General features: G+C 44.9%; 1 protein-coding gene across 1 annotated transcript; it reads right to left on the bottom strand.

Annotated features, from left to right (window-relative positions):
* Positions 1 to 301: 301 nt before the first annotated feature.
* Positions 302 to 10,366, bottom strand: CLEC3B (C-type lectin domain family 3 member B). The gene is made up of 3 exons (XM_083578343.1): positions 10,155 to 10,366; positions 5,248 to 5,346; positions 302 to 1,374 (listed from the first exon to the last, which is right to left on the bottom strand). Exons 1-3 carry the CDS (start codon positions 10,249 to 10,251, stop codon positions 974 to 976), a joined length of 597 nt encoding a protein of 198 aa, XP_083434469.1. The 5' UTR covers positions 10,252 to 10,366; the 3' UTR covers positions 302 to 973.
* Between the last annotated feature and the right edge of the window lie 6,265 nt (positions 10,367 to 16,631).

Here is a 16,631-nt window from a genome sequence, read left to right as displayed (position 1 = left end):
AATAGTACCTCGAGTTAAGAACTTTGCTTCAGGATGAGAACAGAAATTGTGCTCGGGCGATGCAGCAGCAGTGTGAGGCCCCTTTAGCTAAAGTGGTGCTTCAGGTTAAGAACAGTTTCAGGTTAAGAACGGACCTCCGGAACGAATTAAGTACTTAACCCAAGGTACCACTGTACTACTAATACCTTTTGAAATTCCTTCCTTATATTTTCAGCCAATTGTGCCCAGAAGGAAGTTACTGTAGCTGAGAGAGAGAGAGAGAGAGAACACATTTTGCCCCATCAACATATGCAAGATGTCCTTTTTTTAAATAAAAAATTATCTTTATTTTTCTGCACAACAGAGTGAAAGCTCTCGATAGCACCTTCCCACCCCTTCCTCTTTACACCAGCATTGTCCAGTATTATAACTTAGGCTGAGACAACTCTACCGAACTCTTATTTCAGTGGACCAAAAGGTGTGCGATGGATTTATTTGGGTTAATTTGGCCATAAGGAGTTGTCACGTTTAATGAAAGGCAGCTGTGCTAAAGCACTTTCGGTTTGGCCTCCCCCCAAAGATGATAATAAGGACAATTCTGCAAAAGCTGGTTTAATTTGGTGCAATCAGCAGGAAGGAAGAAGGGTCGGCAGGAAGAGTACATGCAACGAACAACTAATGAGTCTTAAGGATCGTATTATTTTGGCAAAGTTGAAACGCCACTCGACTAATGAAGTCATCCTATTAGGCTTTGGATGTAAAAATATAGATATCTATAACTCATGCCTCAGTGAGAAAAACGCAGCTGCTACTGAGCGGAATGTAGTTTTTAGCCGATTAAAATGCAGCACAGATGTAACTCGTTCTGCCAAGCCGTGTGTTTATCTGCCAAGAGTATATGAGGGTATGTATGAGCTGCATATTTTTGTGCAGCTCTGTTCCTGGGGTCAAGTGGAACACCTTGACCTCCTCGTCCACAGCGGGAGTCCCACCATTAAACTATCATAAACTGGCACACATATGGCAACTTATCTCTGCACCTTTTGTCAAACCACTTGCCAGTGGCGACCCCCGACAACGTGGCACAATTTTCCAGTTTCCCACCATCAGGCTGAGTAGTGATTTCCGTTTCCCAGTTCTTGAAGCCGATGCTGGTACTTGTCATGTCCACCCATCTCCCTTCGGCGGCCATGTCGTTGATGCCGAGCCAGATTTCCGACTGGGCCCCGATGCTCTTTCTCATGTAGTCGTACAGAGCGTCGTTTTCGTCTCCCGTCTGAGGGGTGCTGAGGGTGCCGCCCTGAGAGATGCAGTCTTCGCTGGCTTCGTGATAGGTCTTGGCGTTGGGGAAAGCCAGGAAACACTTCAGGTTGACCTTGGTGCCTTTCAGACAAACTAGCGAGAGACAAAAAGGGGAGGAGGTGGTGCGGGGAGACAGTGGAGTCAGAAAAGGAATCATGTGCTTTGGAGTGCAATGCAGTGGTACCTTGGTTCCTGAATGGCTTAGGTAAAGGTAAAGGGACCCCTGACAGTTAAGTCCCGTCGTGACTGACTCTGGGGTTGCGGCGCTCATCTCGCTTTACTGGCTGAGGGAGACGGCGTACAGCTTCCGGGTCATGTGGCCAGCATGACTAAGCCACTTCTGGCGAACCAGAGCAGCGCACGGAAACTCCGTTTACCTTCCCCCCAGAGTGGTACCTATTTATCTACTTGCACTTTGACGTGCTTTCGAACTGCTGGGTTGGCAGGAGCAGGGACCGAACAATGGGAGCTCACCCCGTCGTGGGGATTTGAACTGCCGACCTTCTGATCGGCAAACCTTAGGCTCAGTGGTTTAACCCACAGCGCCACCTGCGTCCCCCCCTGAATGGCTTAGCTCCCAAACAAATCAGCTCCCAAACCCGGAAGTAAGTGTTCCAGTTTGCAAATGTTTTTTGGAAGCCGGAAGTCTGTTTTGGCTTTTGCCGTTGTTTCCAGGGCCAATCAGCTAACCAGAAGCCGTCAAATCCCCCCGGTTTACTATCCCTAGTACTGTACTTCAAGACTCCCATAAAAGTGCCTGGCTTAAAACCGTCTATCAAAAACTTCACTCTTGTGGCCTATCCCCGCAACACCTACTCACTATGGGCCCCACTAAAGCAAACAATCTACTTGGTCAACGTCTAAGAGATATTGAGCATCAGAATAACCTGGCCACTATAAGGAAATTCTGCCCTTGGTATGTTCAGTTTCCACCTCTCCATTTTGATTCTCTGGCCCCATATCTGCACAAAGTTATTATCCCAAAATACAGACGTGCTTTTACACTTGCAAGACTGGATGTTTGGCCATCTGCGGTACTTGAGGGTCGATTCCAAAAGATCCCGCCTGAGAAACGTCTTTGCCCCTGTGGAGATGGCAGCACTGAAACAGCGGCACACGTCCTCCTGTCCTGTACTCTCTACAAAGACCTGAGGAATGAGATCATCACCCCACTCATACTAACCATCCCAGGGCGCTCAACCACTGCCACAATGTCTTTTCTTCTATCACATCAAAATGAGCAGATAACAGCAAAGGTTGCTAGGTTCATAGCAGGGGCAAGGGCCACTAACTGACTGCTGATTCAGGACTTTAAATTGTGCTTTTATATCAAATTTCCTCTTCTGCGTATACTGTAATGTTTTAATGTTGCTATGGCCATTGGCTAATGCGAATAAAGTTTTATCTCTCTCTCTCTCTCAACCAGAAGCCACACCTTGGCTTGCAAACGTTTCGGAAGTCGGACGGACTTCCAGAATGGATTGAGTTCGCAAACCAAGGTACCACTGTACTAGCTCTGCTCGATGTATCTGCAAGGAAAGCATTTCTTACCCTTTCAATTTGAGCAGGGTTTCTCAAACTTGGGTCTCCAGCTGTTTTTGAACTATAATTCCCATCATCCCAGTCTTGCTAGCTAGGGATGATGGCGGTTGTAGTCCAAAAACAACCAAATTTGAGAAACACTTCATTAGACTTAAAAAAGGATGCTGAGAGCAGTGGCGGACCTACATTTTTTGGGGGGTGGAGCCCTGAAGCTTGAACTGTTATGCGGGCCTCTTCGCAACCAGCGATGAGGTCCGGGCAACTGCTGTCATCTTCTTCAACGGGATTGTTCCACAACAGATCACTAAACCTTTATGACATCTGTGCTACTGACTCTCAAACTTTGGGATTGTTGATGTTATGTACTGAAGTTCTCACCCTGGGCCAGCAGGGGGATACTGTAGATAGTTATGCAAATAAGGGATCGAAAGTGACATTCAGTGATTGGATAGTTTTAGAAAATTGTTACAGTTACGTTGTACTGGAGCTCTATATAAGCAGGCTGACTGAACCCTTTAGTTCAGTTCTGTTCTGGCCTGTGAATAAACAAGAGCTGTTTGAAGAATCGCTCTGTCGTCTGATATGTTCACCCACAACTTAACAGTTGACAATGAAAAAGTAATCATTTTGAGTCATGCGACTCAAATTGGGTCTACTAGACCTTAAAATTTTAAGCAATGTCTGGGACCCCTCTAGAATTAGGGGCTTACGACTCATTAGTTTCAAAATAGATCTGCCCCTGGATGAGAGTCTTGGAATCACATCTGTCCTTGTGAATGGTAGTCAGTGCTGGTTAGCTCTCCAAGTTTTGGGGAGGCCTTGGAGAAGAGTCCTTCAGCTGGCCACCTTTTCTGAATGGGTCCTTCTCCTCCACACTGCTGCTACTGTCCTATTCCTTTGGACCTAAACCACACAACCAGGCAGAGGGAGAAGATGAGGTGCCTCAAAGGTTGCGCCTCCTTGGTCCTCTCATTCCTCAGTCACTCAGCAGGGAGAGGAACAGGAATTAACATGAATGTGGCGGAGCCAGAGGGATTTAGGGACCGGCCATGGTCTATCTGACAAGGTGCAGTCCTCAGCATGTGCCATATGATGTTAGTGACCCCTGCTGCAGTACAAAGGGAGAGATTAATAATAATAATAATAATAATAATAATAATAATAATAATTTATTACTTATACCCCGCCCATCTGGCCGGGCCTCCCCAGCCACTCTAGGCGGCTTCCAACAGGATATTAAAAACAGAATAAAACTTCAAACATTAAAAACTTCACTAAACAGGGCTGCCTTCAGATGTCTTCTGAAAGTCAGATAGTTGTTTATTTCCTTGACATCTGGAGGGAGGCCGTTCCACAGGACGGGTGCCACTACCAAGAAGGCCCTCTGTCTGGTTCTCTGTAGCTTCACTTCTCGCAGTGAGGGAACTGCCAGAAGGCCCTCAGAGCTGGACCTCAGAGCTGAACGATGGAGGTGGTGACACTCCCTCAGGTATACTGGGCTGAGGCCTTTTAGGGCTTTAAAGGTCAGCACCAAGACTTTGAATTGTGCTCAGAAACTTACTGGGAGCCAATGAAGGTCTTTCAGGACCAGTGTTATATGGTCTCAGTGGCCACTCTCAGTCACCAGTCTAGCTGCCACATTCTGGATTAGTTGTAGTTTCCGGGTCACCTTCAAAGGTAGCCCCACATAGAGCGCATTGCAGTAGTCCAAGCGGGAGATAACTAGAGCATGCACCACTCTGGCAAGACAGTCCGCAGGCAGGTAGGGTCTCAACCTGCGTACCAGATGGCGCATCATCTGAGCCTGCTCCCTGGTCAACAAAGAATGGAGGACACAGCATATCACACATGTTTAGAGCACTGATTGAGAGGAAATGCAATGCAAGCTACAAAATTGCCTTCAGCTGTTTGCATATGTCGCTTTGAACAATGCTGTTCACTTCACTCCTAGAGCGAGGATAACAACATTAAGCATTTGTCTACAAAAGCTCTTGTGCTTTTTCTGCGCTTGCAGGCTGGTTTCGGAGCTTGGATGCCTGACCCGCAGAGGCTGACATTAGGGAAGTGGACAGACAGAGTCTTTTAAAATGCGGGAGTGATTTTGTTTACTAACCACTCTCCCTTTCCATCTCTGCAACCAGGCAGGGTGTGAGAATGCAGCAACAGAACAAATCAGTACATCTGAGCTTTATGGGAAACTAGTTAGTGCAAACTATGGTGATTCGTATCGTAGTTTAAAATCCAGATTTACTGATCCCAAACAACCTATGGTTACTGAACAGTTAATGTTAAGGTACTGGAAATACAAATAAACCACATTTTAGCTAACACATCACGGCTTAATGTTATGTCATAAATAGCCTTATTTCACAAAGTGAGGCCATTTTGTGGCATATGAAAAATTATGGCCATTGGGTTTTGTACCTGTTTGAAGTGCTTGCTTTTCCTTTAGCAGAGCCACCTCCTGGGAGATATTCTCTAACTGCTCCTTCAGGTCTTCAAACATTTTGAGGCTCACAACATCTGCAGAGCAAACGAAGAGATTGATGATCATGTCTGCCTATACAGAATGAATGCAATCACATTTATGAATGGAACCAGAACTTCCTCCCTCATTGGCAATATAACAAAGAGCACAATGAACAAAGAAGAAAGCAGCGTATTATGCAGTGTTTGTTATAGAGAGAGTTCGCAATAGATGGAATCAGCAATTCGTAACAGGTCCATGCAGTAAAATGTCCCACCTTTGCTGCGTATCACTTCCATGGAAGTTGGTTAGAAACTGGTATTCCTAGCAACTTTTCAACATTCCCTACTCTTTCTTTCCTTTCCAACTACTTTATATGCTTTGCCTCTTTTATATCAATATGTTTTATATTTGTAGCACAATGCCCTCATCTTAATATGTCCTGTTTGAATTATGCAGGCAGCGCTGTGGTCTAAACCACTGAGCCTCTTGGGCTTGTGGATCAGAAGGTTGGTGGTTCAAGTCCCCGTGAGGGGGTGAGCTCGTGTTACTCTGTCACAGCTCCTGCCAACCTAGCAGTTTGAAAGCACGCCAGTGCAAGTAGATAAATAGGTACTGCTGTGGCAGGAAGGTAAACGGCGTTTCTGTGCGCTCTGGCTTCCGTCACAATGTTCCGTTGCACCAGAAGCAATTTAGTCATGCTGGCCACTTGACCCGGAAAGCTGTCTGCGGACAAACATGGGCTCCCTTGGCCTGAAAGTGAGATTAGCGCCGCAACCCCAGTGTCACCTTTGACTGGACTTAACCATCCAGGGGGCCTTTACCCTTTTTTACCTTCAATAATGCTACATTAAGGGACACGGGTGGCGCTGCGGTCTAAACCACAGAGCCTAGGGCTTGCCGATCAAAAGGTTGGTGTTTCGAATCCCCGCGATGGGGTGAGCTCCTGTTGTTCGGTCCCAGCTCCTGCCCACCTAGCAGTTCAAAAGCACGTCAAAGTGCAAGTAGATAAATAGGTATCACTCCAGCGGGAAGGTAAACGGCATTTCCGTGCGCTGCTCTGGTTTCGCCAGAAGCGGCTTAGTCCTGCTGGCCACATGACCTGGAAGCTGTATGCCGGCTCCCTCAGCCAATAAAGCGAGATGAGCGCCGCAACCCCAGAGTCGGCCATGACTGGACCTAATGTTCAGGGTACCTTTACCTAATGCTACATTATGTTTTGTTGTTGGCATTTGACTGTGCCTCCAGGGCTGAAATCAAACTGCTGGAGAGTTACAGCACCTGCTTTGGAGGCAGAGACCAGAAATTTGTAACTGCTGCCTACTGCGTAGTTTCTACTGCCTTATCAGCACTGAAGTGACCTTCCTGGGGCACAAACCTGGGCAGTGTGTTTGGAGATCCTGGGCTGTCCAGATAATCAGACCTCTTGGTCTCACTGATGTGGACCAAAGGAAAGCAGAGTGATACGTTTGGCACCAGCTTGGCTGCAGGAGTTGTCCAAGGGAGGCATAGAAGATGCCATCCAACTGTCTTAGGGACTCCACTCCAGATTTGTGTTGGGTTTACTCTTTCGCCTTTTCTTTTCCTGAAGATGTCCCACAAGGCAGCGGGTATGTTTTGTTCAATTAAGTACAGTGGTACCTTGGTTTTTGAACGTAATCCATTCTGGAAGTCTGTTCAAGTTCCGAAACATTCAAAAACTGAAAGCAGAAGCCTCAATACGGAAAATTCAAAATGGAAACCATGTTTCCTGTTCGACTTCCGAGTCGGATTCGAAAACTGAGGCACTTGCTTCCAAGTTTTCGGCGTTCCGAGTTTCGAAATGTTCGACTATGGAGGCGTTTGAAAACTGAGGTACCACTGTGTTCTACATCATGGTTTCTGCAAGACAACTGACCATTACAAATAAATAAGGCCTGTGTAAAACAGTGGTCAGGAACTTGTAGGGTAACCAGCCCCATATAACCAGCATGATTGATTCTAATTAACACATGAAGGGGTTAATGCCATAGAGTAAGCTGACCTGCCAGGCTTAGCCTAGGTCACTTCCTCTGACCTCAGAAGGAAATGGGCAACCAAACCTTTTGTTGTACTCAGTTTACATGTGGATTCGGTATGTGAGGAGGTCTGAGCTGGTTGCTTCAGCTCAGCCGCATGGCTTTAACCGCATGGCATGGCCTCTCTTTAACCTCATGGCATGGCCTCTCTTGTTTCAGGCAAGAACGGAATATGAAACTAGCGTTTTTGTATACCTATAGTTTAGGAACTTCTGCTGTTTTGTAACCAAACAACATTTTATTGCCTGTGCGTCTTTTCTGACTGCTGTATAGAAAAACACATGAATCTGAGCTTTGAAGAGTCTTGTAAGTAAAGCATTTTATGACTTACAAAATGTGAGGTCTATCTGTGTGCTAGGGAAGTGGGATACTTTGGAAAGAACGTTCACTGGAAATGCAGGTTTTACAGCCTATATTTCCATGCCTTCCTTTGCTGCATGTATTGCAGTGTTAAATTTCTGCAGTTATTTTTCTCACCCAAAAGTACTTGCCCCAAACTTGGGTCTTGGATTCCAGGATTCCAACAGAACTTTCCAAGTTGGCCTCATCCTTTAAAAATTATTTCTACACTACCTTTTGGCTCTAAAAAAAAGGTTGCCTGAGGTGGCTTGTGCATGTGTGAACAACATCTGAATAGTTAATCCATGCGACATAAGAGCATGTGGAGAAATGTTATTGTGGCAGGATGTTCCACAGACCCTGAAATATAAAATCAAAAGAAGCCCAAATATCTAAATGTGGTTACATTATTATTATTATTATTATTATTATTATTATTATTATTATTATTATTTCTGTTGGGTGGCATCCAGAGTGGCTGGGGAAACCCAGCCAGATGGACGAGGTATAAATATAATAATAATAATAATAATAATAATAATAATAATAATAATAAATGTCTACATTGCGGTGCCGTAGCCTAGCCGTCATTCATCACAATATTATCTCTGTTTTAAATCACACTCTGCTTGTCCTCAGTATGTGTGCAACTGTTTTAGCTACCAGCCTTAGGTGCAGCAATAAAACTGCTAGCGCATTTGCAAAGCTAAGCAGGATCTGGTCTGGTTTCAAATTGGATGGGAGACCAGGTGCTGAGATTCCTGCATTGCAGGGGGTTGGACTAGATGACCCTCAGGGTACCCCTTCTGATTCTACCATTCTACTATTCTATGAATGCGACATGATCCTTGCTCTTCTTTCTTGTGGTTCTTCATTTTGAACCTGGACTTGGACCAGACAGCTTTTCAAAATAGACGACTACTCTCTGCAAAGCAGGTCACATGCCCCTCTAGTTAGCAATGCGACTTGCACATATTGTGCATGAACTTATTTAAACACAACTGGTTGTGATCTGAAGGCTCTGCCTTGAAAAAAATCTGCCTTGATCTCTTCCAGTCTGCCATGCAATACTGCAAAACCCAATTTAGATGACTGTCATATACAGTCATACCTGGAATCAGCCCAGAGTGGCTGGGGCAACTCAGTTAGATGGGCAGGGTACAAATATTATTATTATTATTATTTTCAGTGGTTCCCAACTAGTGGTCCCGAGGACCCCAGGGGGTCTGCATAACCCATTCACATAACAAAAAGTACCATAGATATATTGAAATTTTCAAAAGTAGGGCGCCCATGGCTTGGCTTTTGAAAAACAGGGGGGTCTGTCAAAAAAAGGTTATTTATTTATGCCACAACTGCAGCCCGCGTTCTGTTAGCCCCAAAATAAAAATCGAGCGAACTCCCAACTAAAAAGAATGGCAACTTAAACTGATGGAATACGCAGATTTAACATATGGAATAAGAGAAGAAGAAGAACATACGTTCAAAGAAGATTGGAAATGTTTACTGAATATATGGGTGAAACGCTGATAGCATTAAGATAAATTCAACAGAGTAGATAAGTTTTGATGGATGTAACAGTGGATTACCGAATGGTTTAGTTCATGTAAAACATGTATGCAAAATGAACCATGGAAAGAGAAGAAGGGAAGTCATTGATTTAAGGTGGTTTAAATGAGTATTTTGAAATGTGAATTAGAAATATTTAGTAAAAATTATAGTAAAAAGAAAAACAGGGGGTCTGCAGTACTTAGCTAATTGGAAACTGCTGGGCTAGATAGCGTGGATAAGGGAAAAGGGGTGATAATAAGTGTTACTGTTTCTTGACCTTTTCATAAACCCTGTTTGGAGAGTCATTTCAACACAGGAAAGGATGAAGTAGACAGCAGGGCACAGATGACACCCATTTACACATGCAGCTTTTGCTAAACTATACAAACTCAGTGGGAGAAACACCGTTGAATGCTTGTTTGTGTGTGTGTGTGTGTGTGTGTGTGTGTGTCTATCTATATCTATCATCTATCTATCTATCTATCTATCTATCTATCTATCTATCTATCTATCTATCATCTATCTATCATCTACCTATCCGTCTGTCTATCTATCTATCTAATCTATCATCTATCTATCTATCATCTATCTATCTATCATCTATCTATCTATCTATCTATCTATCTATCTATCTATCATCATCTATCTATCTATCTATCATCTATCATCTGTCTAACTATCTACCATCTGTCTGTCTGTCTATCTATCTATCATCTATCTATCTATCTATATCTGTCATCTGTCTATCATCTATCTATCTATCTATCTATCTATCTATCTATCATCTATCTATCATCTGTCTATCTATCTGTCATCTGTCTGTCTATCTATCATCTATCTATCTATCTATCTATCTATCTATCTATCTATCTCTATCATCTGTGGAGCTATTGGGAAATTCCTTCTGGTTCTCTTACCTTTCTCTGGCTTCTTCTTGGGTCTGATGTTCTGCTGAGTTGTCAATTGTACCACAGAAAAGAGGCACACCAGAAGGCAAACACCTCGGAGCTCCATCGTCGCCCGGCTGCTGTTCTCAAAGGCAGTGGAGGAGCTGAAGTGAATTTGAGCTGCCCTGAGTCGAGCTTCTTAACATGGGCTTTAACCAAAAATGTCTGGCCAAGAAATAAGTTCCAGATTATTCGGTAAGCAACGCAGTGACTGGAGCTTATTTTTACAGATTGTTGGGAGAGATCCAGTATCCTAAGAGCTTTCGGACCCTCCCATAAACACAGAGGGGAGTAGAATGGGATGGGGTTTTTTAAAGGTCTTGTACAAACTTGCAGATGAAACAAGAATGAAAATGTTCATTTCCAATGGATTTTTTCGGGCTCCGAAAGTGCACAGCCAACTTTTTTCCTGAACAAGTCTGTGCCTAGCAGCCAAGGTTGCCAACTTTTCAGTCTGCCATGCTGTTGGTTTTCAGTCACCAACTTGGATGATTTTTCAAAGAGGATTGGACAAATTCATGGAGGGCAAAGCTATCAGTGGCTACTAGTCATGATGGCTATGCCCTGCCTCCAGAGTGTTTCTAGATGCAGTCGTACCTCGGGTTAAGTACTTAATTTGTTCCAGAAGTCCGTACTTAACCTGAAACTGTTCTTAACCTGATGCACCACTTTAGCTAATGGGGCCTCCTGCTGCTGCTGCGCCGCCGGAGCATGATTTCTGTTCTCATCCTGAAGCAAAGTTCTTAACCTGAAGCACTATTTCTGGGTTAGCGGAGTCTGTAACCTGAAGCGTATGTAACTTGAAGTGTATGTAACCCGAGGTACCACTGTATTAGGGGAGAGGGCTCAAGTCTTGCTTGCTGGCTTTTTGGCAACTGTGAAAAGTGCTGGACTAGATGGACCATTGGCCCAATCTAGCAAACTCTTCTTACATTCTTAGGTGCTTTTAATATTACCTGCGCTATACAGAAATTTGGAGACACATTAGCAGTGTTCAGCTTCACGTGGTACAAAGTTTCACCTGCTGATTTCTGTAATCTGTTGGGAAAGGCACAAGAGGAAGCTAAGCCATGTTTTTTTTCTGGTAAGCTGGTAAGCCTACTAATAGTTGAATTGGAAATTCAAAAGGTGTAAGGTGAAAAAAAGGTAAAGGACCCCTGGACGGTTAAGTCCAGTCAAAGGGACTATGGGGTTGCGGCGCTCATCTCGCTTTCAGGCCAAGGGAGCCGGCGTTTGTCCACAGACAGCTTTCCGGGTCATGTGGCCAGCATGACTAAACTGCTTCTGGTACAACAGAACACCATGACGGAAACCAGAGTGCACGGAAATGCTGTTTACCTTCCCGCCACAGCGGTACCTATTTATCTATTTGCACTGGCATGCTTTCAAACTGCTAGGTTGGCAAGAGCTGGGACAGGGCAACGGGAGCTCACCCCGTTGAAGGATTCGAACCGCCAACCTTCTGATCGGCAAACCCAAGAGGCTCGGTGGTTTAGACCACAGCGCCACCCTTTGAAAAAGGTGTAACAGCATGGAGATAAACTGGCGGGCATCGTTTTGAGGCACACTACTCTACCTGTCACAGAGTAGTTAAAGACAGGGGAACACAGCTAGTGATCAAAGCCCTCACCTAGGAACTGAACCTACTTGGAGCAAGATTTTCCTGTTTGGCAATTTAGAGATGGCCCCTAAAGGCAGCCCCTAAAGAGTTGTTCGACAGTGCAGCGGTCTTCCTTGGGAGGTTACGGACTCTCCTTCCTTGGAAGTTTTTAAGCAGAGGTTGGATGGTCATCTGTCATGGATGCTGTAGTTGAGATTCCTGCATCGCCGGGGACTGGACTAGATGATCGTTGGGTCCCTTCCAGTTCTACAATTCTATAAGCAACCAGTTACATTTGTCACAATGCATTTTAATGGCCAATGTATCCCTACAGCAATTTATAGGAACCAATGCACTCCAATGGCCACTTAATGGCATTATTATTATTATTATTATTATTATTATTATTAAAGATTTTGATTTACAAGTGTGCAATGTCTCTCTCTCGTATTTCCCCCCCCCCCCCCATGTAACATTTTTACAAATCAGTTTCATTTGTTGAGACATTAGGAAGAAAAGGGGGAAAGGGGTGAAGGGGGTGGGAAGAAAGGGTGGGGTTGGGTGGCGATGTTTCTATTTTACTTACTATATGTAGGGTTTGGTGTCAGTGTTGCTTGTGCAGGTTCTTTACTGTTTGCTTGTGTTCCTTTGGTGGTGAGAGAGGTTAGGGTTGGCCTAGGGTGTGGTTGTTTGTTTGTGATTGGCTGTGGTGATCTTTGTTTTCATGTGTGAGTGGGGTGGGTGGGTGTTTTGGATCAGGTTAGCCATGCTGATTTGTATGCTGTTGGTGGATTTTTGTCGTTGTCTTGTTGGGCTGTGTATGTGATAAAGGGGAGCCATACCGGGGTGAAGGTGTCTTCTTCTATTTGTCCCCGTGTCAGTTTCAGTTTATTGGTTAATTTTTCTAGAAGGCTGTTTCCCATACTATTTAGTACCAATGGTCCATGCTTACTCCTGACAGGTCTCTCTGGTGTCTGGTTATGATGTTTCTGGCTGCTGAAAGTAGATGGGTTATGAGTTCTTTGTGGTGTAAGTGGGCATTATTGTCTTGGAAGATGTTTAGTAAGGTCAATTCTGGGGTGATTTCTAATACTTGCTTGGTTATTTTACTTATTTCTCGTATTTAGTGGCATTCTTTTTAGCAGGTCCCGAGTCTGAGCGGCTCACACTTCAGTATCCCAGGAAGCTCTGCAGATGCAGCCAGCAGGTAAGAAAGCACAGAGTTGTCCCTAACACTACAGTGAATGGACACAGATCTCCATGTGGAAAATGGAATGGAGAGATGATGAATGACTGGACATTTCAGGTCATGGAACAAGACAGATATAACGCCCAGTTGGAAGGAAAAACAAACAGTGACATCACTAACAATTCTGGGAATACAGTGGAACCTCGGTTTTCGAGCGTCTCAGAAGCTGAACAATTCGGAACCCGAATGCCAAAAACTCGCAAGTAATTGAACAGCTTCCGAGGCATGTTTCTCCATTTTTTCAATGGATTTTGCTGGCCGCCCATTGATCCTCAGTTTTTGAACGTTTCGTAAGTCGAATGGTCTTCCAGAACGGATTGCATTCAAAAACCGAGGTTCCATTGCAGTTCTAGGAAACAAGCAGGTATTGCAAAGTGGTTCAGTAGATGAGCACTAAAGGATAACTGTTGGAAGAAAGGAAAAGATACCGCAGAAAGGAAATAGAAGCAAGTTACGAGACGGGTCTTTTCAATTCCCATTTTGGACACAGCCAGATTCCACGTCTGCAACAAAGAAACATGATAACTTTGGTTGATTTGGAATTGCAATTCTTAAGGGCTGCATTATTAAGTTTAAATCTTATCTCTTAAAATGGAGATTCCATCCATACTCAATAGCTGGTTTATATACAGTATACAGGGATGATATCAAACTGACAGCTTTAAATTTATGCTTACCTGCATTTATCCGTAGGAAGTAACATGTGAACAAGAAGCAAGCACTTACCTGGTTATAAAAGATTGCCCAAATCTGAATATTAATCTCTTGGCGACCTGAAATGCTAACTGAGTTATATTTAATTAGGTACAACTTGTCTCCTGCCTCTCATGAATATGCAGGGATCTGGTGGCACTGCTGTTTGTGTAAACCAGCCTTGAATTGTGATATGTATTTCAAAGGTTCATATTCCAGCTGGGAGTTATGATGGCCCCATAGGAGGAAAATTCTAAGGATTGGTTCATGTTACCCTCCTAATGGGGAGAAAATGAACTGAAAGAGCTTGGAATATGTGATTTGGGACACACTAACTAACTACCTTGAAAAATGTGCAAAAATGAACAAGAGCAAAGATTTTGAAAGAATAAACAACCAACTGCTGCTCTTGAACAAGTTTTTTTTGTGTGTGGTGTTGATCTGCATTTCATCTCCCACTGTTTTGGGAAGAATGCTTCTACAGCTGACACAAAAATATTTTACAACCACCAGATAGGCTATTTCTTATACTCTCTTAAGCTCCGAGGAGCTGCTGAAATCCTTGGTTTATTCCACAAGGCTTTTAGAGCAAAAGCAATTTAATGTTTCTGGGACAAACACTCTTTGCTCCACAGATGTTTCCTTTTATTGCTCCACTGGACACATGACAATGAAAACGTGGCGATAAGTGCGCAGCAACACATGGAAATTTCCACCAGCCGCAATGGCAACAGCTGCCATGGCAAAAGCCTGTTCAAGAATCAGACAGGAATTCCGGTTGGGTGTGCAGGCTGTTGCCTGTCTGGAGCAACGTCTTCCATGTATTTCTGTGCCAAGCACAGAATCTTGCCAACAAAGTGGGCACACCTCTCCTGGCAGTATGGAACAGACAGTTCACCTCTGAGCCATTTAGCTTTGAGTGCAGTTCTTTAAACCGGAGCACAAATCATTCTGATGTCTTTTCCTGGGCTAGTGAGTCCCCTCTCCCATGCGTCGTCAGTCCTTTGTCATTTATCAGTTCTTTTGGGACAGTAGCAAACTGGCTTTTGCCGTTTAACAAATCCACACTGGATCATTATATTGTGTCGGTCCAATCGGCAGATAAATGTATTAATCTAAGAAGTGGGGAACTGTTTACAATGTTTATTGACTTGAAAGAGGCTTTCCATTCTGTTTTAAGAAAGATACGGTGGGATTAAACTAGGATAGACACCCACAGACCAAAGTTTTCTTATTCGTGACTTGTACACTCAAACAACTATTCAAGTCCACTGCGGTCAGCGGGGACAACTGTCACATGAAGATAACCACAAAAAGGGGTGTCAAACAGGAATGTATTTTAACCCCGTACTTATTGTATTTCTGTCAAGTTTGAAAACCTGACAGTACCTGTGATGGGATGATGAGCTGCTTGTGCGTAAAATACTGATCCCTCAGAGTTTGGCTAAGTTCCCAAACCTCTGTCTGTGATGGAGCTCCTTAAGCATGGCTCCATCAATCGCTCGTTGAATCGGACAGTGGGCGTTTACGGAACTTCTTCCAGCATAAAAGCTCCTTAACAGAAACACGTCTTCTGGACTCTCGGCGTGACAGTTTCCGCCGAGGAGTGGGTGTTCCTAGGGGAGGTCCTGAAACCCCCCCACTGTTCTCGCTAGAAGTATCTCTGAGCTCTCCCTCCGACTCACTTTCCCTTGGAACTCCACTTCTCCCCCTGCTGGTCCCCTCCTCCGCTGAGTGGTCTCTCTCACCCTCCATGAGCCCTTTCACCTCCTTCGTCTCAGATGACAGTTCCCTGACATCCACCTCCCCTCCAGGGCCCCCTTCACCCCCTTCCCTCCCCTCCTCTGCGGGAGGCGAGGGAGCAAAACCCCTGAAGGAACCTCCCTCATCTTCCGAAGTTTCGAACACTTCCCTCCACCTTTTGCTGTTCCCGGTTTCCAAGTACTCCTCCTCCTCGGAGTCGGTACCTCCTTCCAACTCCGATTCCCTGAATCCCTCCAGTTCCTCCTCATCGTCGGTGGTGCCAAAGTACTCCCTTCGGAACCTCGCTACTGGCTGAGGTTTCCTGGGGAACCTTTGGTGGAACGTTTCGATCAAGACCTCGTCATGGACCTCCTCTGCCTTCACCCAGGTGTTTTCTGACTCTGGTTCCCCTTCCCACGCGACCAAATACTCCACCTGATTCCCCTTCCACCTGGAGTCGATGATTTCCGCCACATAGTTGCGGCTTTCCCTTTCTTCTATGGCTGGCCCCCGTGTGGATACCCCTTCACCTTCCCCCCGGTATGGTGACAGTAATGACCTGTGGAATACTGGGTGCAGTTTCATGTGGTTCGGTAACCGGAGTCTGAAAGCCACTGGGTTGATCTGTTGGATGACCTCAAATGGTCCCAATCTTTTGGGTCTCAATTTCTTGCAACCCCCCTTGTACGGCAACCCTTGGGTTGATAGCCAGACCCGACTCCCCACCCTAATTGTTTCACCTTCCCTTCTGCTCTTGTCTGCCTGCCTCTTATATTCTTCTTTGGCCCTTTCTAAGTGGTGTTGGAGTTGACAATGGATCGCTTCCATTTCTTCTACAAAAAGTTCAGCGGCCGGAACACTCCATCTCTCTCCTCCTTCCCCTGGAAACGCCCTGGGGTGGCACCCATAATTAGCCAAAAATGGGCTCATCCCGGTGGACACATTCTCTGCATTATTGTAAGCAAATTCCGCTAGTGCCAACTTTTCGACCCAATCGTTTTCTCTGTCATTGACATAGCACCTCAGGTATTGTTGAAGGATACCGTTTGCCCTCTCCGCCTGCCCATTGGTCTCAGGGTGCCTGGCAGTCGAAAAGTTGACCTCTACGTGCAACAAGCTCATAAGCTTCCTCCAGAATCTGGACGTGAACTGTTTCCCTCTG

The sequence above is a fragment of the Podarcis filfolensis genome (assembly GCF_964270895.1).
Source record: "Podarcis filfolensis genome assembly, chromosome: 12".
NCBI classification, from domain to species: Eukaryota; Metazoa; Chordata; class Lepidosauria; order Squamata; family Lacertidae; genus Podarcis; species Podarcis filfolensis.
This window is presented reverse-complemented; position numbering and strand designations above follow the sequence as displayed.